At 47.5% G+C, this 24,437-nt stretch overlaps 1 protein-coding gene and 1 non-coding gene across 2 annotated transcripts in view; one reads left to right on the plus strand and one right to left on the minus strand.

The window, feature by feature from the left end:
- Positions 1-8,005, minus strand: part of LOC134965103 (carcinoembryonic antigen-related cell adhesion molecule 1-like) — a 168,377-nt gene extending 160,372 nt beyond the window's left edge. The window contains exon 1 of the mRNA XM_063941651.1: positions 7,938-8,005. Coding sequence (XP_063797721.1) covers positions 7,938-7,959 — 22 coding nt within the window. The 5' untranslated portion in view covers positions 7,960-8,005. The remainder of the gene's footprint in view (positions 1-7,937) is intronic.
- An 8,275-nt stretch (positions 8,006-16,280) lies between these two features.
- Positions 16,281-16,399, plus strand: LOC134967236 (5S ribosomal RNA). The gene has a single exon (XR_010188775.1). It is a non-coding gene; the product is annotated as a 5S ribosomal RNA (ribosomal RNA).
- Positions 16,400-24,437: the final 8,038 nt, after the last annotated feature.

Below are 24,437 nucleotides of genomic sequence, written 5' to 3' on the forward strand. Positions count from 1 at the left end.
CCCCAATCCAAGAAGCCCGAAGAGCGGAGCCATCCCCTGCCATCCAATGAGTCTCCTGTAAAAAAATTAACTGTGGGCGAGACCTACGAATATGTGTAAGTACCTTTTTGCGCTTTATGGGAGAATTTTGTCCACCCACATTCCACGACAGCAAAGAGACACTAGAAGGGGCTCGGACCGTAGAATCATCATTAGTTTGCGTTGCCATCTAATCTGTTAGGGAAACGATCCACCCAACAACAAAAAAAACAGGCCCAAAGCTCCTCCACGCGGCTCCACGTCCACCCCCCCAAGGAAAGGCATCAAAACAGTAACCACAATGTGTTGGCAATACAAGAACTCAAAAAATAATTGAAAATAGTGACAAAATGCGGTGCAAACATTTTTCAAACCGAAAAAACATACAATATGGTGGAAGACTGCCTGTTCCACCAGAAAAACTGGAGGACCCCTTCCTGACATAGGAGGAGTGCTCCCGATAACCCACAAAAATATATAGAACCATACAAACAAAAAAATTGTTGTCATTACTACAATGCAATAGAATTTAAGTGAGAAATCTGGGGCCTATAGCCCAAACTGTATAGGACATAATCTATCAGAGTATATTAATTGTGCAAACTTCATTCGCTAGAGATAGTTAAGAACCCCCTGCGGATCCAGCTACGGCACTAGGTGGGGAGGGTGAACGATGTCTTTGAAAGTGATCTTTGGCTCTCTGCGGGTCAATAAAGATCACTGGGCGACCATTAATCATCACTCTTAGTTTAGCCGGATAAAGGAGTGCAAAGCGCTGGTTTTGGTCAATTAACATTTTGCATACCTCAGAGAAGGCTTTCCTTCTCTGTGTCACCAACGTGGAAAAATCTTGGAAGATTAGAATACGGTTGCCATCTAAAAGCAGGTTTTGTTTGGCTCTATAAGCCGATAGCATCCGTTCTTTGGCCCGATAGTCCAAGAACTTGGCTCTAACTGGGCGGGGTTTAGAATCCTCACGTTGGCGCTGAGGACCTATTCTATGCACCCTTTCTAGTTGCGGTACATTAGAAATATCTGGGGAGTCTAAAGCTTGAGGGATTCTGACACTAATATATTCATCAAGTTGGGCATCTCTGACTGACTCAGGGATACCAATGAATCGCAAATTACTTCTCATATTCCTATTTTCTAGATTATCTAGCTTTTCCGTTAAGGAGTCAATGGTCTGGGATTGAGAGGCAACAGTCACTTGCAGAGAGTGTATAGAATCTTCCGTCGTACTGGTACATTGCTCCACTTCCTCTATTCTTGCCGTATTGGCATCAATTTTAGCCAGAGAGGCATCTAAACGAGCATGTAAATCTTCAAAGCGTTTATCCATTAAGGGCATTAGCATTGAGATTACCTCCTTGGCATTCTCCGTAGATGACGGAATGGCAATGCCCTGAGGAGTTGGGGTGTGGGCTGAGGTTTCTCCAGTGGAGGAGGAGGACGAACCCGATGGGGATGGGGGGTTCTGAGATTGAGCAGAGCGTTTCTTATTTCTAACCATGTTTGTGTCAGTGGGGTATATTGATGCATTTGGAGTAGCTGTTCTGGACACAAATCTGTCCATACCCGGCCTAACCGGGCAACCACACCAAGCTGTTTAAATAGGCTCCCCAGAGGGCAAGATAATTGTTACTTTGAATTAGTATGCACCAAGGAAGGGCTAAAGGCTCACCATAAATACATGTTTATCACATTTTGTTATGGAAGTACAGTAGAAATGATCTAACACATATAATACCTATCCCATATATGAAATGGAATCGTGTAGAAATGAGGAGACGACAAAAAAAAAAAAAAATCACGAACAAAACCCACACAACCTCAACCTGCTGTGACACACCTATCCTTGACACCAGGCTAACAACCTATGTGGATCGGGTTGTAGTAAAGTAGAGGTTGTTGATACAAAACGACAATAACCTAAAATCAGTGGGAAGAACTAACCTAGGTGAAAGTCTCAGCTGATTAAAGTTCTCTCAGCGGGTCAACGAGTGCCTATTAAGTGCATGCGAATTAAAGGGTCGTACAATCTAAAGCAAGCAATGTTAGCCCGAAAAATGTATACCTCCGTCGCCGTGCTATATAGCTAATCTCAAGAATATTAGTAATTGTTGTGGCGTTGGTAAAACTAAGTTACAGTGGTTCACACAACCCGCATACCCGTAAATGGGGCACCATAATTCAGCAATTACTCTAAAGGAACGCCACCTGTAAACAGGCCTGCGTGACACAGAAATGAATATAGCAGTATAGAGCCCCCCAATGTAAATATACCAATCTGGGATAGTGTGAATACACAAAATCTGCTACCACAGGAGTAGTAACCACTAGCTGTCAGTGTAACCTTGCAAGTAAGGTTCTTCCTCTTTTCTCTCTTTTTTCTCTTTTCTCCTTTCCCTCCTTCTTCCCTCTCCCCCCCCCCCCCCCTCTCTCCTCTCCCTCTTCCTTCCCTCCCTCTCCCCCTTCCCCCCCTCCCCTCCCTCCCTCCTTAGCTCAGTTGTGTACCAAGGTGCGTTCAAAATGGGGATTTTGAAGCCAGCCCTCAGAGTCTAATAAAACTATTCATCAGAGCACTGAGCTAAATGAGCATTCAAAACGAATATCAAATAAAACGTGCATGTGAGCTGTAATATGCCACAATGATAAGTAGCCTAGCATGTATAATAATCACTCACGGCATAGATTAAACAGTAATGTCCCTTTAGGATATTCATACAAGCTGCATCAGGTATAAAGGTCCCGTTCTCCCTGGAAAACTTTTGGTCTGTAGTGTCACAGAGTCCAGGAACGTGTCTCGCATGTGTAGGCAAATAAAGAGAGAAGTCCCTCAGAGTGGCCACGTTGAGTTCTCTAAATCCCCTCACCTGTTATCCAATGGCCAGCCTCACCCGCTCCGGTGTTTCAGTTCTCTCCACGAGCCGAGTATCTGTAGCAGGGTATCAACGGAGCAGTAAAGTCCACCGGCAGCAGCGCGAGGCGTGGAGATAGGTAGACAAGCCCAGTAGAATCACGATCCTCTCTACCGATTAGCAGAATACCATCCAGGGAGCAGGGTCTGTCCACAGCACTTAGATGAAGGAGCCGGCGTCCTCTGGCCGCAGTATCTCCCGCAACCCGATCTGCTCCACAGCTTCCGTCCGATCCCGGCAGTCTCCCCGAACTTCCAGCGTCCACTATCGTCCCGAAGCCGCTGACCCAGGCAGGCTTCTGATGACAGGCCCCCGACAGCAGCGAAGCTCCGCCGCTCGCCCCTAGCCAGCCCGCCACCAGCGAGGCTCCGACGGGAGGACCAGCAGTCCGCGAACCGTGTGATGGACACGTGCACACGGTTTCCAGTAGACAGAGGTTAACCCGAGCGCGCCCGTACGTCATCATCCCGCTGTCGGATTCTCGCGAGATTCGGATTCTATATAAGCAGTCGCGCGTCGCCGCCATTTTCACTCGTGCATTGGAAATGTTAGGGAGAGGAAGTGGCTGGCGTCCTCTCCGTTTATTGTTGAACTTGATTGAATCCAAGTATGCCTCGGACCCGTGTAAAATGGGTGAAGTTTGGGGGGGTTCGGTTTCCGAGGAACCAAACCCGCTCATCTCTAAAAAAAAAACATGCCCCAAACAGCACATGATGCAAAGAAGAACAAGAGGTGCACCGAGGTTGCTGTATGACTAAGCTAAGCGACACAAGTGTGCGGCACAAACACCTGGCCCATCTAGGAGTGGCAATGCAGTGTCAGACAGGATAGCAGATATCAAAAAAAGGCCCCAAACAGCACATCATGCAAAGATGTAAAAGAGGTGCAATGAGGTAGCTGTATGACTAAGCTAAGCGACACAAACAATTGGCCCATCTAGGAGTGGCACTACGGTGTCAGACAGGACGGCACTTTAAAAAACTAGGCCCCAAACAGCACATGATGCAAAGAAGAAAAAGAGGTGCACTGAGGTTGCTGTATGACTAAGCTAAGCGACACAACCACCTGGCCCATCTAGTAGTGGCACGCAGTGGCTGAATGTCGAAAGTGGTCCGCAATTTTTCAGTCCACTGACAGCATCTCCTGCACGCCTCTATCATTTTTCAAAAATTCTGCAATTGGTGGACTTATACGGCAGTACCCCTGGACTAATACAGCAGAACTCCTGGACTTATACGGCAGTGTCAGACAGGATGCCCCAAACAGCACATGATGCAAAGATGAAAAAGAGGTGCACCAAGGTTGCTGTATGACTAAGCTAAGCGACACAAGTGTCTGGCACAAACACCTGGCCCATCTAGGAGTGGCACTGCAGTGGCAGACGGGAGGGCAGATATAAAAAAAGGCCCCAAACAGCACATCATGCAAAGATGTAAAAGAGGTGAAATGAGGTAGCTGTATGACTAAGCTAAGTGACACAAACAATTGGCCCATCTAGGAGTGGTACTGCAGTGTCAGACAGGAGGGCAGATATATAAAAAGGCCCCAAACAGCACATCATGCAAAGATGAAAAAGAGGTGCAATGCGGTAACTGTATGACTAAGCTAAGCGACACAAACAATTGGCCCATCTAGGAGTGGCATTGCAGTGTTAGACAGGATGGCACTTAAAAAAAAATAGTACCCAAGCAGCACATCATGCCAAGAAGTAAAAGAGGGCAATGAGGTAGCTGTGTGACTAAGCTAAGCAACACAAGTGTGCGGCACAAACACCTGACCCATCTAGGGTTGGCACTGCAGTCCCACTGCACTAATGGCGGATACCGGACGCACGTGTCATACCAGCATAGATGTTATGGCCTCAGTAATCCGCTTTGCAACAGGGTATATATATATATATATATATATATATATATATGGCAGTATCACTGGAATTATATGGCAGTATATATATATATATATATATATATATCAAAATGTCCTGGACTCCACTTTAAAAAAAATCCCTGGTGCCCTCTACAGAAACAGACAAAGTAATGGATGGGGCTGGCCATTTATTTACGTGTATAAAAGTCAGTCCGTGATTCCGATTCTCGTGCCGCCAGCTCTATTATTCTATTTCATACTCAGTATATATATACTCTGCAAACAGGCCCTCCACCAACGGCAAAATGGCTTCTGGAGTATGTACTGTAGTTGTAGTTTGAATGGTGGCACTCTGGTCCCAAATATAGTAAATCTTCATCTGCACGTTGCTCTGCAAGGGCTACTATATATATATATATATAGTTTACAACAGCAGCTCTCCCCTGACCCCCACCCTCTAGAGCAGTGAGAGCAGCATTATCCACCCCTTGCAGAGAAGAACACAATGACAGCGCCTCTCCCACCCCACACAGTGACACCAGCGGCACCCCTTGCAGAACACAATGGAGCACTGCAGCGGCCACTTCACTTCTCCATTTCTCCCACAACTGAGCACTGCAGCGGCTGACTTCTCACCCCCCCCTCCATCCCTCTCTCCCCTCACCCCGCACAAGGAGCATTGCGGCAGCCACTTCTCTCCCCACTCTCTCCCACCACAGCATGCAGAGCCGCGGCTGACAGTTTGGAAGGTACAGTACATACCGTCCTCATACTGCACCGCCCGCACTGTGACTACTCCTCACCCAGGGCACACCAAACCACTTAATCCAGCTCAGGGAGAAGCAGCGCCGCTGATGATTATCGGCGCTCTGCTCCGGGGGTCCTTACACACAATGGGCGTGGGGGACAATGGAGGAAGTGCCCCTTCAGGCGTAGAGCCCGGCGGCAAAAGACTCTGTTGCCTCCCGGAGTTCCGCCTCTGATCGCAGCATCAAATTTGTTAGCAGTTGGGCAAAACCATGTTCACTGCAGGAGGGGCAGATATAACATGTGCAGAGAGAGTTAGATTTGGGTGGAGTGTGTTCAAACTGAAATCTAAATTGCAGTGTAAAAATAAAGCAGCCAGTATTTACCCTGCACAGAAACAATATAACCCACCCAAATCTAACCCTCTCTGCAAATGTTATATCTGCCACACCTGCAGTGCACATGGTTTTGCCCAATTGCTAACAAACTTGCTGCTGCGATCAACTCAGAATCTCCCCCTGTATGCGGTCTTATACAAAAAGGATTGCACTGGGACGGTGAGAGGTTGTCAGAGAAGACAGAATGCAGCCTAATCAAATCACATTGATCCTTTGAAGATATTTTTGTGTCCCTTTGGTTGGAATCAGCATGTCATCCCACCGCACAGAATTTTGCTCAAAATTTCAACAGAGATCCAAAAGATTAAAACACCGACAGGGGTGAGTAGGGGTTATTCTTCCCTCTCCCCACCCCCCTAACTCCCCTACAGCCTAACCCTAACCTCCCCCTTAGTGCCTAACCACCCCCCAGAGGTACTTAAACCTAACCTAACCTGGCATCTCGACTTTTACAATGCGGACAGGGGATGGGGTAATTAATTTACCCGTACCCTAACCCGTCTGAGGTGGCGGCTAGGGTAGGGCTAAGTTAGTGGGGGCGGCGGTTACAGCTAAGTTGCATGGGATGGCAGCTAGGGCTAAGACTCTGAGGGGTGGCGTCTATGGATAACCCCCCTTCTAGTCCGTAACCCCCCCAGGCCCTAACCATCCCCCCAGTACTTACCTTCGGGATGTCAGCAGTCAATGTTTCCGGCGCCGGGATTCTGAGTGATGATCCAGACCGGTGGGATGCTGACCGCATCACATCAGACACATAGCTGCTTCCACTGGGTCCATGTTCATGCAGAGACACTGTATCTGCCATAGGTGGACACTATGGTGTGCTGCTGGTGGACTGTCTAGAACCACCAGGCGAGGTGACAGCATGCAAGGGCTCAGAAAGTGGGCATCTCAGGGCTTGAACAATGAGGCAAATACTAGTACTCAAAGAGAATGCTGAAACTAGCATTTGCATATTATCACTCCTTCAATTCCAGCAACAGGTGGCAGAGGCAATGTAGCAACGTCCACCTTTGTATCAAGCACAGAAAGTTACTGAGCTCTGCCACAGCTATTTCCGGATAAAGCACTGGTTGTCTGATGTGAATTAGACCCCCCCTCTCGCAGCATGCTGCACTTAGTACTTTAGTTATCATCTGCCACTGCTGGACACACCCCTTAATGGTGAGAAACATGCCAATAGGTAGACTTAGACACACCCTTTGGGCAGAGCTTGGCACACCCTCTTAGCGGCTTGACGCACTCTACTCCTGGCTATAATCTCCCTGAAACTAGTTTTCAAAAGTAGGCAAGTATGGCCTAGGGCTTGGTGGTTCCACCAGGCCTGCCAAAAGGGCCCGGCATACTCACAGCATTTAAAAATATCTGTGTGCACTGGGCTGTTTCAATGATCACGGCAGGCTGTCAGTGTTTAGATGGCTGCTGGGTGCCTGCTCCTCTCGCGCTCGCCTGTAGCCTTCCGATTTAAGGTGTTGGGAGGCTCCTGTATTCACTACTCTGCTTTGCAGAGCAGTGGTGAATAGACGTGCGCACATCGTCTATCCACGGGAGACAGGAGAGGGGTCACACGCCAGCAGCTCATAGAGTGCTGGGCATTCCCCCACAGTGACGAAATACGAAGGTATGACTTGGGATCGAGGTACTCCAGCAAAGCCATGCCCTTTTCATATAGGTCACGCCCCCTTGTTGGGCGAGCGCTGCCAGATAATTCCTCTTTTACAACTCCCAATGTTGGGAAGTATGATATTCTATTGCACTTTACAGCTGCACTATATTACATAGTAATAGCTGTAGAGATCAACACACACGCACCGCAGACAAATAATGTAAGGAGCGTAGATCAGAAACTAAATTATAGTGCTATGGATTGTTTGAGGAAGGGGGGCCCAAATCGGTTTCTTGCTTAGGACCCCCTGAGGTCTAAATCTGCCTCTGATCCATAGTAACAAACTCACAGAATTACATTACAAAATGTTTCCTATCTTACCTGTTATCACCCATCCCCACATTGTTAGCTCCCAGGCTGCAGTGTCGCTCCTGCTGGACTAACTGTCTTCTGATAATGTCTGCAGTATAGGAAGTTTATCCCCAATGACACGTCTGTCACAGTTCCAGAGGGCAGTTCAGTTCAAAAGACATTTCCTCCCATCGATACTATAGCGTTACATGTATTGTCCTTTACCAGATTTTTTTTATAAATAGCTTTTTTCTTTTAATTCATCCATGGTTTACACTTGATTTAGACAAAAAAAACTTGAGCTTTGGTTTAAAACATCTTTATAACCTTTACCAAATTTGCCTGGCACTCTAGGTATTTATTTATTTATTTATTTATTTAGATTTTTGCTATTTATTTAGAAATATGCATTTTCATCAAAAATGCATACACATATACTGTATGCTAATCTGAGTGATTAAGGGTATAAATTGTTAGAGTTGGAGAGTGCTACTGCGCATGCTCCATACATAGGTTCCACAGGGAGGCTTCTGATCCCTAACCAAGATGGCCACTGACCCTATTACTGTACATGCTCCATATTGTCACTGTGCTAGATTGCCAAAGTGAGAGACAAACCTCTTCCACTGAGGTCCAGAGAGATGTACGATTGCTGCCATTACATGCCTGCAATTGCCACCATTCTGCATGCATGTCGCTAGAAAGCTTGGTACTGCTTGCATCCTGCACGGCTACCCAGACAGTCATCAGCAGGTGACATGTTTGCTCTGCTCCATGCCACAACTCTGTGTATGCATAACTGTGAGGTGATCAGTTCAATTTGCCAGCTCTCGGTATCTCGGCGGTCAGGATACCGACGACGGAATCCCGACAGCGGGCAATGCTGCCAGCCAAAATCCCTGCAAATCAGGACTTTTGGATGTCCATGACACCCATAAAGTGGGAATAGATCCAAGCCGGCAGTGTGACGAGCACAGCGAGCCCGCAAAGTGACTCTTCGAGCTAGTCCCGCTGCCGGCATTCTGGCGGATGGGATGCCGCTGTTGGGATTTTGACAGCCGGCATCCCGTCAGCGGGTGATTAGTAAATATTCCACTGTGAGTATGGCTGTACTATCACATTTTTTTTTTTACTAAATAAACCATTCCACTGTTTAAGTACTGGGCTGGTTGTTGACTCAGGACACTCTACTGGTGTGTACACTCACTCTGACATACCATCACCACCTGTACACACAGATTCTGATAGGGGTAGGGTGGGTAAGCATAGGACCTGTATAGTTAGGATGTGTTAGCATAATCATGTCTGAGGTAGTCCAGTATGCAATCACCTACAAAGCTGGCCCTAGGCATAGGCAAACTAGGCAATTGCCTAGGGCATTTGGCATGCCTAGGGGCATTCATGCCAAGCCTAGAGCTGGCTCAACCTAGGGCAGTGGCAGCGGTGCAAATCGCGTACTGCATCTTTCATGCCCCAGCCCCAGATGCCCCTCCATTAGCTGCAGCACAGCCTGCGGTGAGGTGCACCCAGTACCGTTCATTTAGCCAGTGGGCAGCGCCACAGAAGTCCGCCGGCATGCTCCGCCCCCTCCCAAATCCCCACTCTCGGCGGCAGCATTTTCTGCTTCTGACGTCTCTCCCAGCTCAGAGGTGTGCCAGTACCACAGTGCTCTGCGGCCGCGAGGAGCCGTGGTGTTTGACTGAGGAGGGGAGCGTGGGGAGGATGCAGGACTCCAGCGTCCAGCCTGGGAGAGTCAGTCCAGCCCAGTCTTCAGCAGCAGCATCGGGTACCCCCAGGTTGGAGTGGGACAGCAGCAGCCAGCAGCAGTGACTCCAGTAAGACACAATTATCTGTCACTCTCACCACTGTTTTGTTCCTAATACTAATCTCTGCCATGCCCTCTGTTCTGTCATGGCCCTGTCACCCCTTTCCTGCCCTGTCACCTCTATCCTGGTCCTGTCTCCCCTGTCCTGGTCCTGTCACCTCTGTCCTGGCCCTGTCACCCCTGCCCTGGTCATGTCACCCCTCTCCTTGCCCTGTCACCCCTGTCCTGACCCTATCATTTCTGTCCTGGTCCTGTCGCCCCTGTCCTGGCCCTGTCACCACTATCCTGGCCACGTCACCACTGTCCCAGTGGCGTAACTACTGCCCCAGCAGTCCTCGTGGTGGCTTGGAGGCGGGGGGCTGCGGGGGCGCCACTGACTTAGAACAGATTGACATGCGGACGAGCGTCCGCATGTCAATCTGCGGTCTCCTCTCCCTCCCTGCTGTGTTGGAGGGACACGGAACGCACATCGCGCGTCTCTCCTGTGTCCCTCCCTGGCTCTCCCCTGGCCGGTCTAAGGAAGTGCCGTTCGTGAGCTCTGATTGGCTCATGAACCGGCACTTCCTTTATTAGACCAGCCGGGGGAGGGACACAGGAGAGACGCGCGATGCGCTCCGTGTCCCTCCAACACATGGGGGGGGGGAGCAGGCACTTGGGGCATATACCTGGCACTGTGGGGGGGCAGATCTGGCACTTGGGGCATATACCTGGCACTGTGGGGGGCAGATCTGGCACTGGGGGCATATACCTGGCACTGTGGGGGCAGATCTGGCACTGTGGGGGGAAGATCTGGCACTGTGGGGATATACCTGGCACTGTGGGGGCAGATCTGGCACTGGGGGCATATACCTGGCACTGTGGGGGCAGATCTGGCACTGGGGGCATATACCTGGCACTGTGGGGGCAGATCTGGCACTGGGGGCATATACCTGGCACTGTGGGGGGCAGATCTGGCACTGTGGGGGCAGATCTGGCACTGGGGGCTTATACCTGGCACTGTGGGGGCAGATCTGGCACTGGGGGCATATACCTGGCACTGTGGGGGCAGATCTGGCACTGGGGGCATATATCTGGCACTGTGGGGGCAGATCTGGCACTGGGGGCATATACCTGGCACTGTGGGGGGAAGATCTGACACTGTGGGGGCAGATCTGGCACTGGGGGCATATACCTGGCACTGTGGGGGCAGATCTGGCACTGGGGGCATATACCTGGCACTGTGGGGGCAGATCTGGCACTGGGGGAATATACCTGGCACTGTGGGGGGCAGATCTGGCACTGGAGGCATATACCTGGCACTGTGGGGGGAAGATCTGGCACTGGGGGCATATACCTGGCACTGTGGGGGGAAGATCTGGCACTGGGGGCATATACCTGGCACTGTGGGGGGAAGATCTGGCACTGGGGGCATATACCTGGCACTGTGGGGGGAAGATCTGGCACTGGGGGCATATACCTGGCACTGTGGGGGGAAGATCTGGCACTGGGGGCATATACCTGGCACTATGGGGGGAAGATCTGGCACTGTGGGGGCAGATCTGGCACTGGGGGCATATACCTGGCACTGTGGGGGCAGATCTGGCACTGGGGGCATATACCTGGCACTGTGGGGGCAGATCTGGCACTGGGGGCATATACCTGGCACTGTGGGGGCAGATCTGGCACTAGGGGCATATACCTGGCACTGTGGGGGAATATCTGGCACTGGGGGCATATGTGGCACTGGGAGCATGGCCCTAGCAACAAGCACTACCCCCTAGCAACGAGCATGACACCCAGTGCATGAAACCCCTGGCAACGAGCATGACACCCTGAGCATGAAAACCCCTGGCACCGTGCATGGAACCAAGAGCATGAAACCCCTGGCAACGAGCAGGTAATTTAAAAGTAATTAGAAGTCTTACTGTAGAACTTAATGTGTAATGGGCATTACGGTGTGTGGCATAATGTATCACTATATCACGGGCATTGTGGTATGTGGTATAATGTCTCAGGATCATTGTGGTGTGTGTCATTCTGTGTCACAGACATTGTATGTGCTATAATGTATCAGGGGCATTGCAGTGTGTAGCATAATGTATAACGGGCATTGCGATTCCTGTCATAATGTGTCACAGGCATTACGGTGTGTGGCATAATGTGTCTGGGGCATTACACTGTGTGCATATTGTGTCATGTGCATTATTGTGTGTGGAATAATGTCTAAGGGCCATTGCAGTATGTGGAATAATGTATACTGGGCATTACTATAAGGAGGAAAAATGACAAATAATGTAAGGGGCATGAATCAGGATTATTTTTCTTTCCTGTGGTGGCCAACGTCTGGGCGTGCAGGTTGCAAAACTGGGGTATAAGGTAGTCTTTTCCTGCAATGCCACGCCCTCCACGCAAAGCCACGCCCATTTTGACAAAGCCACACACCCTTTTTGCCGGCGCGCGCCTGTGGCGCGCGCATTTTTCTACCTTTGCTAGTGCCAATTACGGGGGGTATGGGGGGGGGGGGCGCCGAAGGATTTTTTGGCTTGGGGGAGAAAAATTTCTAGTTACGCCACTGCACTGTCCTTGCCCTGTTACCCCTATCCTGACCCTCTCACCCCTGTTCTAGCCCTGTCACCCCTGTCCTGGCTCTGTAATTTCTTTCCTTGTCCTGTCATTTCTGTCCTGGTCCTGTCACCCCTATCCTGGCGCTGTCACCCCTATTCTGGCCCTGTCTCACCGATCCTGGCCCTGTAACTCCTATCCGGCCACATCACCCCTATCCTGGCCCTGTCACCCCTATCCTGGCCCAGTCACCACTATTTTGGCCCTGTCACCCCTGTCCTGGCCCTGTCACCCTTGTCCTGGCCTTGTCATTTCTGTCCTGGATAAAAAGCAATTGTTTCCCCAGCACACTGAATGGATAACAGTAACCAGATATAAATCCCACATGATGATAGAATTCAGAGATCTTCGTTACACATATTTGCGCAAATGTGTGGTTAAGCCCCAAAGCCGCATCAAGGCCTCTCTGTATATTTGGGGTCCCTAGCGCTATATCTAGGTGCAGGGTGTGGCACCCCAAAACACCAGAATGAGCCAGAAAGCACAGCGTGACATACCAGTGTAAAAAACTATAGTGTTAATAAATTAGTATTTAGGAAGCCGAAGCTATAGAGGGGGTGATACAAACATGAAATGTAATTAAAATAGAGAAATAGTGTTAGAAAATTAATAAGTGAAAAGTGTTAATAGAATGTAAAGGTATGCCACACTAAAGCCATCCAGCTCAGCCAGTCCAGAGGCACCACACCTCACACCTCCATTACCCCAATCTGGGTCTAATATTAACCAGCAAGGAGTCACATGATAATGGCTCCTTACTAAAATATGTCTAAGCTAAGAGCTACTTACCTTGGAGCAACCCCATAATGCTCCATGTGGCATGTCAGGGCCTGCACCTCTCCTAATGCAGAAACCTCTCTGCCTCTCACAACATACATATAGATTGGTAAATGCTCAATTAGCTTAGTGATATCATTCAGGTGCTCGAAAGGAAGGGGTATTTCTGAGCAAGAAAAAAGCAATTGTTTCCCCAGCACACTGAATGGATAACAGTAACCAGATATAAATCCCACATGATGATAGAATTCAGAGATCTTCGTTACACATATTTGCGCAAATGTGTGGTTAAGCCCCAAAGCCGCATCAAGGCCTCTCTGTATATTTGGGGTCCCTAGCGCTATATCTAGGTGCAGGGTGTGGCACCCCAAAACACCAGAATGAGCCAGAAAGCACAGCGTGACATACCAGTGTAAAAAACTATAGTGTTAATAAATTAGTATTTAGGAAGCCGAAGCTATAGAGGGGGTGATACAAACATGAAATGTAATTAAAATAGAGAAATAGTGTTAGAAAATTAATAAGTGAAAAGTGTTAATAGAATGTAAAGGTATGCCACACTAAAGCCATCCAGCTCAGCCAGTCCAGAGGCACCACACCTCACACCTCCATTACCCCAATCTGGGTCTAATATTAACCAGCAAGGAGTCACATGATAATGGCTCCTTACTAAAATATGTCTAAGCTAAGAGCTACTTACCTTGGAGCAACCCCATAATGCTCCATGTGGCATGTCAGGGCCTGCACCTCCTCCTAATGCAGAAACCTCTCTGCCTCTCACAACATACATATAGATTGGTAAATGCTCAATTAGCTTAGTGATATCATTCAGGTGCTCGAAAGGAAGGGGTATTTCTGAGCAAGAAAAAAAGCAATTGTTTCCCCAGCACACTGAATGGATAACAGTAACCAGATATAAATCCCACATGATGATAGAATTCAGAGATCTTCGTTACACATATTTGCGCAAATGTGTGGTTAAGCCCCAAAGCCGCATCAAGGCCTCTCTGTATATTTGGGGTCCCTAGCGCTATATCTAGGTGCAGGGTGTGGCACCCCAAAACACCAGAATGAGCCAGAAAGCACAGCGTGACATACCAGTGTAAAAAACTATAGTGTTAATAAATTAGTATTTAGGAAGCCGAAGCTATAGAGGGGGTGATACAAACATGAAATGTAATTAAAATAGAGAAATAGTGTTAGAAAATTAACAAGTGAAAAGTGTTAATAGAATGTAAAGGTATGCCACACTAAAGCCATCCAGCTCAGCCAGTCCAGAGGCACCACACCTCACACCTCCATTACCCCAATCTGGGTCTAATATTAACCAGCAAGGAGTCACATGATAATGGCTCCTTACTAAAATATGTCTAAGCTAAGAGCTACTTACCTTGGAGCAACCCCATAATGCTCCATGTGGCATGTCAGGGCCTGCACCCAGAGCCGGCCCTAACCAATTTGATGCCCTAGGCAAAATTTGGGCTGGTGCCCCCTAGCACCACCGCTGGTTCCGCCTCTGACCTTGCACCTTTTTCCCAGCACCATCACCCCTCACCTATAGCAGTCCTTATTTTGGTGTTTGTACCCCCTATATTTTAAATAGGAACAGTTCGCACATTTGGCACACAGCCCAAAAAGGGGTGTGTTTTTGCTGGCAAGGGGCATGGCCACACAATATTAACACCAATTCCAATTATGCCACACAGTACTGCAACTTTATTCACATTTTATCTTGCGATAGTGTCCATAATTCATATTACATCCCACAGTAGCATCACTTTACTTTATAAACGTTACTCCTCACAGTAGAGCCCCTTATTCACATTACATCACACTGAATTGCTCCTTATTCACATTACACCACATTCTATTGCTCTTTATTCACATTAGATGACACAGTAGTGCCCTTTCTATATGCAACGCCACATAGTAGAGCACCTTATACACATAATGCCACACATTAGTAATGCATTTATATACCTAATTCCACACAGTAATGTCCCTTACACATATTAGACACCTTATTAATGTCCTTATAAACATAATGCGCCTTACACATTATGACAACCTTTATTAATGCCCTTTTACACATAATGTCCCTTACACATATGCCGCACATTATTAATGCCCTTGTACACATAATGACACACATAGTGCCCCCTACACATTTGCTGCACATTATTAGTGCCCCTATACACATAATAACACACATAGTGCCCCTTACACATATGTTGCATATTATTAATCCATTTTTACATGACACACATAATGCTCCTTACACATATTCCGAACACTACTGTACAACCAACCCACTCACATGCACACAGCACTCACACTGCCACTAACACTGTGACCTCTGCCTCTGCTTGGATACAGATGTGTCCTCATAAATCTTGCATCAATGCTAACGTCGGGCACACCTTTTTTTTATGAAAATGCATCTAATTTGCATTCCTATGTGTCTAGGATGCACAAGCAGCTTCTGCTGATTAAAATGATATACAGCATGCCTATATACTGTGTGACACTGTGGCTGTATCTGCATATAAAATGTTACACACAGAATATAGGCATGCCGCATATCATTTTAATCAGCAGAAGCTGCTGATGCCCCTAGGCATATCAAATGCCCTAGGCAATTGCCTAGTTTGCCTATGCCTATGGCCGGCTCTGCCTGCACCTCCTCCTAATGCAGAAACCTAATGGAAACTTTTGCAATTCTGATATTTCCGTACTATCCACTCAGGCTGTATTATTACGATGATATATTCAATGTGTATAATTATTTCCGGAATTATTTCCTGAGTTATTGTTTTTCTGTTATATCCAGTTTAATTTTGGAAATTAACGTAAAGGTGAATCTTTACGGCACCTTCCATTTCAAAGAAATATCCCATCAATTAAGACATATCACCTTGTTTATTGCCACACCACATTTTCTTTGTGGGAAATTTGGCATTTGTTCTTACCGTAATTCCTTTGTGGGGGAATTCCCATAAAAGAAACAAATCATTCTGCACCATTTATTTTCAATAATATAGTGGTGGTCTTTTGCTCAAGCTGCCTCTTGGGCAAATATTTGGCTTTCGACAACGCCATCCATTGGACCAATCTGTCCTCAATAGCTCAAGTACTAGCCATCCCCCCAGCAGATAGGCACTGACCTGACTTTCTACAGTCATACCATGCTGGACATGCCCGATCTCGTCTGATCTTGGAAGCCAAGCAGCATTGGGCCAGGTTAGTACCAGAAAGGGTGACCCTCTGGGAATACCGGGTACTGTAGCACCAAGAAATACACCTTCTGCTGATCAGCAAATTTAATTCCATTCGAGCCTTGTACTCCATTACCGCAGTTAACCCACTTCCGGGAGTCCAGATTTTATATAAGCCGGCTTTCCATTATCTCTCATATGAATATACACATGTATATAACTTCATAGTATCATAGAGATAACAGGAATATTTATATTTTCGCTTTTTGACTAAACGTCAAACATTAATACTCACTTACTAATCAGGGGGTTTACAGAGAAACTTTCTGTCACCCTCTTTATACAAGTGAGTTACAAACTGTATCGTCAACAATATTTTTGTTTAATACTTGTTTTAACTATATTGCTGATTTACAGCAATAATTTTAGTATCCTTTCGTCTGTGATTAAAAGTTAAGTTTTATCTTTTCCTACCCACACATTACCAAATTCTATCTTTTCAATATACTGAATCAAGTGTGCCCCTGAGAGACATTATCAATAGTGCCCCTTTTTTTGCCTCTTGCGCAAACCTCTCTAGAGATTGGAGACTTGAAGAGTATACTAATAAAAAATATGTTAGAAATATCTTTTTTGCATTATTCTAATCATTTTATAGCCAAAACTCTGGAGTAAAAAGTCTATGGCAGGGGAGGCAGTGCCTCCCCTGCCTATCTTTTCCGCTCATCTCTGTTCAAAACTCACCAGATTTCCAGGAGTTTATACTGCTGCACCTGTGTATAATGCCCAGATGTACCCTTTGGCTCATAAATTGCATGTAAATCTGGCTCTGGGGCTAGCCAGTGCCTGCTGAGATATTTAGCTCACCGCTCGTTCCTGTCTCTTATGTATATGGTGCTTTGTTATGTTATTATATTCTCTGTCAACTTAAACTGTCCAGCCTATGGGGGTTATTCCGAGTTGATCGCTTGCTAGCTAGTTTTAGCAGCTGTGCAAACGCTATGCTGCCGCCCACTGGGGAGTGTATTCTAGCTTAGCAGAAGTGCGAACGCATGTGCAGCCGAGCTCTGCAAAAAAAGTTTGTGCAGGTTCAGAGTAGCTCTGAATCTACTCAGCGCTTGCGATCACTTCAGCCTATTCGTGTCCGGATTTGACGTCATACACCTGCCCAGCAAACGCCTAGCCACGCCTGCGTTTTTTCAGACACGCCTGCATTTTTGCATACACTCCCTGAAAACGGACAGTTGACACCCAGAAACGCCCCCTTTCTGTCAATCTTCTTGCGGCCGTCAGTGCGAAGAAAAACTTTGCTAGAACCTATGCACAACCACAACGGCCTTTGTACCCGTACGACGCACGTGCGCATTGCGGCCCATACGCATGCGCATAAATGCAATTTTTTCACCTGATCACTGCGCTGCGGAAATCGGCTGCGAGCGATCAACTCGGAATGACCCCCTTTGTCCTATCTCTGTGCTTTACCTACATTATACCAACACTATCTCTATTTTATAGTGGATACTCCTGATGTGGCATATATGCTCAGATCCGGCCCTAACCAATATGATGCCCTAGGCAAGATTTTGGCTGGTGCCCCCTAGCACCACCGCTGGTTCCGCCTCTGACCTTGCACCTCTTTCCCAGCACCATCACCCCTCACCCATAGCAGTCCTTATTTTGGTGTTTGTACCCCCTATATTTTAAATAGGAACAGTTCGCACATTTGGCGCACAGCCCAGAAAGGGGTGTGTTTTTACTGGCAAGGGTCATGGCCACACAATAGTAACCCCAATTCCAATTACACCACACAGTACTGCAACTTTATTCACATTTTATCATGCGATAGTGTCCATAATTCATATTACATCCCACAGTAGTATCACTTTACCTTATAAACGTTACTCCTCACAGTAGAGCCCCTTATTCACATTACATCACACTGAATTGCTCCTTATTCACATTACACCACACCCTATTGCTCTTTATTCACAATAGACGACACAGTAGTGCCCTTTCTATACGCAATGCCACATAGTAGAGCACCTTATACACATAATGCCACACATTAGTAATGTATTTATACACATAATTCCACACAGTAATGTCCGTTACACATGAGACACATTATTAATGTCCTTATAAACATAATGTGCCTTACACATTATGACAACCTTTATTAATGTCCTTTTACACATAATGTCCCTTACACATATGCTGCACATTATTAATGCCCTTATACACATAATGACAGACATAGTGCCCCCTACACATTTGATGCACATTATTAGTGCCCCTATACACATAATGACACACATACATTAGTACCCTGTTACACATATGCCGCACATTATTAATGCCCTTATACACATAATTACACACAGTGCCCTTTACACATATGTTGCACATTATTGATGCATTTTTACATGACACACATAATGGTCCTTACACATATTCCGAACACTACTGCACAACCAACCCACTCACATGCACACAGCACTCACACTGCCACTAACACTGTGACCTCTGCCTCTGCTTGGATACACGGGTCCTCATAAATCTTGCCTCAATGCTAATGTCGGGCACCTCTTTTAATGAAAATGCATCTTATTTGCAATGCATTGCTATGTGGCTAGGATGCACAAGCAGCTTCTACTGATTAAAATTATATGCAGCATGCCTATATACTGTGTGAGACTGTGGCTGTATCTGCATATGAAATGTTACACACAGAATACAGGCATGCCGCATATAATTTTAATCAGCAGAAGCTGCTGATGCCCCTAGGCATATCAAATGCCCTAGGCAATTGCCTAGTTTGCCTATGCTTATGGCCGGCTCTGTATATGCTGTTATAGCAGAGCCAGACGTATCTTGAGATGTTTCTGAATAAGACTGTAACTCATACAGTCTTGGAGGGGCTCTTACAGCCTCCCAACAGCGTTATCCATTCTCCCAGTACCGCCCACTTCCCAACTGAAATGTGCGGCTGGGAGGTTGTTTGATGCGATCTGCATCCCCCCCTGCTGTAAATACCCTTGATTCCGGTTTTCAACAGTGGGACTGGAGCTTGATGACATGTAGCTTTAAACAGAAAGTTCGGGACCGCAATGACAACAATGCTGCATTAGGCCCCCCATCAATCGCATAGGGTTGCAGTACTCTCCTGGATTGGGTTTCAGAAATTCAGCAAGTATGTAGTAAATGCACTGGTGTACCCTTATTATAGACATGCATTATTTATTAAATATGTACTTGTGTAGAGGATGTGTTTTTTTGTTATTTGTATCCTTACTTTTACTTTCTCATGCCTAAAATGATGCGTCTGCAGATTTGATATCAATCCCTGTTAAGCTGTCGCCTAGAAAAGGGGAAGTTAGGAAAAACATCTTCTTGACTTGGCACAGTACTTACTTTTTGTTCAAAACTCTTCCTGAGCCTTAACCCTTTGTAAAACACTATCTTAGTAAAACATTATCTCTAATTGGGTCGCATAATGGGGGTCATTCTGACCCGATCACTCACTGCAGTTGTTCGCAGCCCAGCGATCGGGTCGGAACTGCGCATGCGCCGCAGTGTGCCGGCGCATGCCGGACGGCCTAAGGCCGTCGTTCCCTAGCGATCGCCTCTGCCTGATTGACAGGCAGAGGTGGTCGCTGGGTGGGAGGGGGCGGCACGGTGGCATTTGGGCGCGCGGTCCAGCCAACGCAGACGTTGCCGGACCAAGCGGGGGCGGGCCGCAGAAGCTGTGTGACGTAACACGCAGCCGCTGCGACCAGGGGCAGCGGTGAACAACTCCCAGTCAGCCGCAGGAGCTGCGCTGGCCGAGAGTTGCTCAACAAGTACAAAAGCATCGCTGCTGTGCGATGCTTTTGTACGTGTGTGTGGGGGGGGGGGGGGGGACAGACATGCGGGGCGGACTAGCCCTGTGCTGGGCGTGCCCCCGCATGTCTGGGAACATGGTCGTAGCTGTGCTAAATTTAGCAGAGCTACGATCAACTCAGAATGACTCCCAGTATACAATATTTTGCAAGAATTTAAGCCTCATTGCTGTAAATGCAGCCTGAAGGTCTTGTTTCATATGTAGTGTTATACGCTGTGACCCATATCAACCGAATAACCATTGTCAGAACTGTATTATAAAGATAACACTTAGTATTTCTGTTTTATTGTAGGGGGTTGGGTATAAAATGCCGGCTGTCGGTATGCTGGTGGTCAGGAGACTGACAGTGGAATCCCGACAATTGAAATCCTGACAAGCGCTAGTAAGTAATTTAACCCTCCCCTATCCTACCCCTCGCTTCTTGTTGCCTAACTCCCCCCTCCCGCCCCCAGCCTAACCCAAACAGCACTAGTGGTGCCTAACCCTAACCACCACCCCCCGCAGCCTAAAGCTAACCCTTCCCCCCCGCCCCACTCACGGCCAGGGGTAGCCTAAGCCTAACCCCCCCATGTCCGACATAGTACTTTCCCATCTAGCTGTATCGAAAATCAGGATCCCAGTAGGGATTCCGGCGTCGGTGTCCTGGCCCCCAGTGGCAAACGCAGGATTTCTAGAGGGGAGTTTCCAAATGCAATCCACAATGTCCCACTCTGCGGAACATGGAATACAATATTATTAATATAGATGATCTATAGTATAGGCTGCATCAAACATATTTAATATAAGTAAGATAATGTAAGTGGTCAGGAAAAGGTTAATCATACCATAATAAATAAATGCACTAACATAATAGAACCAGTACTGCACTTTCTAAGCACACATTCTCCCACCTCATGGCAGGGGCGTATCTAGAGAGGTGGGGACCCCCGTGCAGTCTCCGGGTGTGGGCCCCCTCCTCTCCCGTCCCGTAGCTGGCAGCATCGCTGTTAGCGCTCTGTCTTAGCGCTATAGACTCTGGCACAATGCCAGAGTCTACAGCGCATGTGCAAGTCTCTGAAAAAAGACCTGAGTCTATTGTGCTCAGACAGAGCACTAACAGTGCTGCTGTGGCTGCTGGTTATGGGATTCGGGAGAGGAGGGGACCCACACTCGGACACCAGAAAGGTAAGTATTTAGAAGAAATGGGTGTGGTGTGGGCCCCCTCTTGACCCAGGGGCCCAAGTTCACCGCACACACTGCACCCATTATAGATACGCCACTGCCTCATGGTAAGGCTCACGCCTCTTTCTGGTAGCTACTCTCTGGTCCAGTGCACTGATTGAGGCCTCAGAAGCAGAAGAAGCTTCTACCCCTGAGCATGTGCAGCAGCTTAAACTGCATGATGTGGCGGCAGCTCTAGTAATTGTATTATATGCCATTGCAATTGTTGTCATAGTTTGAGCCACTTGCCAAGAGGAGGGGGTTTCCAGGCAACCGGAAAGCCCACCTGCATTTTCCTATGGCGCCTTCCGGGATTCCATCATCGGCATGTGTGTCGGAATCTCTTGCACTGGGATTCTGACAGTTGGGATTATAATCACATCCTGTTGTAGGATACCATGCGTTCTACCTATAGGCCCAAGTTGTAAATGTGGAATAAAAAGCAATTTAAAATAATCTACAGTAAAACAAATCTGTGTGATTGATAAAAAAGAGCAAACAATGACCACATGTGAAAATTAAATAAATGATACTGTGACACTCTGACATGGATATCCTATTAACTTGGATTTATCGGGATATATGCGGCTATATAGCTACCATCACCTATATGCTGGAGACAACCTGGGTGAGACAACTACATTTCTCATACATCCTAGAGGATGCTGGGGTCCACTTCATGACCATGGGGTATAGACGGTTCCGCAGGAGCCATGGGCACTCTTAAGACTTTTCAATGGGTGTGAACTGGCTCCTCCCTCTATGCCCCTCCTCCAGACCTCAGTTTTAGAAATGTGCCCAGGCAGACTGGATGCACTCTGAGGAGCTCTACTGAGTTTCTCTGAAAAGACTTATGTTAGGTTTTTTATTTTCAGGGAGAACTGCTGGCAACAGACTCCCTGCTTCGTGGGACAGAGGGGGCAGAAGTAGGAACCAACTTCCTGAAGAGTTTCATGGCTCTGCTTCTGGCTGACAGGACACCATTAGCTCGTGAAGGGTACTGAATGCTAACTGTGTCTAGATGCTCACTCCCACAGCACGCCGTCACCCCCCTCACAGTGCCAGAAGTCAGAAGACAGGTGAGTAGAAGAAGACAGATCTTCTATCAAGAAAAGTGATGGCTGAGGTACAGCGCGGCTGGCGGGAGCGCAGCGCGCCATTGCTGCCCACACACACAGGCACTGCAGAGTGCAGGGTGCGGGGGGGGGGCGCCCTGGGCAGAAAAAACACCTCTATAAACTGGCAAAAAGGTGGCATAAGATGCCCAGGCACAGCCCTACCCCCGCCAGTATAAAGATTATGAAAAGTTTCTGAGGTAAAAAGGGCGGAGCTTCTACCTCAGGCAGCCAGCACACTGCTCAGTGCCATTTTCTCTCTCCTCAGGCTGCAGAGACATCACTGGTCCTCCTTCACTTCTGACTACAAGTATCAGGGTGCAAAACAGGGGGGGGCACAAGCGAATTTGGTGCTTTACAAGTGTGTTTTACTATGTAAAAAGCGCTGCATGTCAGTGGGCATTCTGTGTTCACAGGCATTAGATACTAGCGCTGCGGTTGTGAACTAGCTGCTCCTAAACTGTGTCCCTCTGACAGATTTTTCAGGGCTCTGTTCTTCCATCCACAGGCGACCCTCTGGGTCACATAAGAGACCATTTGCGAATATTGTGAATACTGATACCGACACAGACACTGATTCTTGTGTTGACGATAGTGACTCCAGAGAAACAGATCATAAATTGGCAAAAAATATACAATATATGATTGTGGCTATAAGGGAAGTTCTGGAAGTCACAGAAGCCACTCCTGTACCTCAGGAGAAGGCTTATTTCTATAAAGAAAAGAAATCTAAGGTCACTTTCCCTCCTTCCCACAAGCTTAATACACTCTTTGAAGGGATGTGGGTGAATCCCGAAAATAAATTTCGTATTCCCAAGAGAATTCAGAAAGCTTATCCTTTCCCGGTGGAGGACAGGAAAAAATGGGAGTCACCCCCTGTGTGCACTGTCCAGGTTGACAAAGAAGGTAATTCTTCCTGCACCTGGCACGGCTTCACTAAAAGAGCCGGCAGACCGAAAGATGGAAACTACATTGAAATCCATTTATGTTGGCAATAGTACGCTGCTCAGGCCCACAATTGCTTGCGTGTGGGTGAGTCGCGCTATTGAAAAATGGTCAGAAAGCGTGTCATCAGAAATTGACACGATTGATAAAGATGAGATACTTCTTAAGTTAGGGAATATCAAAGACGCTGCCGCATACATGCTAGAAGCGATGAAAGATATTGGACTCTTGAGTTCACAAGCCGCTACCATGGCAGTATCGGCTCGGCGGGCATTGTGGATTCGCCAGTGGAACGCGGATGCAGATTCCAAAAGAAATATGGAGGCTCTCTCATATTAAGGTGAGGCCTTATTTGGCGATGGACTGGATACGTTAGTCTCGGCGGCTACCGCAGGTAAGTCGACATTTTTGCCCTCTGCGCCTGCACCGGCAAAAAAGACATATCACCTGCACATGCAGTCCTTTCGGCCCAATAAATACAAAAAAGCGAGAGGTTCCCCCTTCTTTGCGGGTAGGGGAAGGGGAAAGAAGGGGACAGCAGCTTCAGGTTCCAAGGAGCAGAAGTCTACCCCTACTTCTGCCAAATCTTCAGCATGTTGCTGGGGCTCCTTTGCGAGAGGTCGCTCGGGTGGGGGCACGTCTCAAACTGTTCAGCCAAGGTTGGATTCTGTCTGGCCTGCATCCCTGGGTGTTGCAAATAGTGTCCCAGGGATACAAGCTGGAGTTTCAAGACATTCCCCCATGCCGATTTTCCAAATCGACCTTGCCAGCTTCTCTTCCAGAAAGGGAAGCAGTAACAGCAGCAATCCAAAAATTATGTCAGGATCAGGTCATAGTCCTGGTACCTTTGTCACAACAAGGGGAGGGTTTTATTCAAGCCTTTTTGTAGTTCCGAAGACGGATGGCTCGGTCAGACTGATCCTAAACCTGAAAAATCTGAATCTCTACTTGAAACGATTCAAGTTCAAAATG

Source organism: Pseudophryne corroboree, chromosome 10, assembly GCF_028390025.1.
Source record: "Pseudophryne corroboree isolate aPseCor3 chromosome 10, aPseCor3.hap2, whole genome shotgun sequence".
NCBI lineage: Eukaryota > Metazoa > Chordata > Amphibia > Anura > Myobatrachidae > Pseudophryne > Pseudophryne corroboree.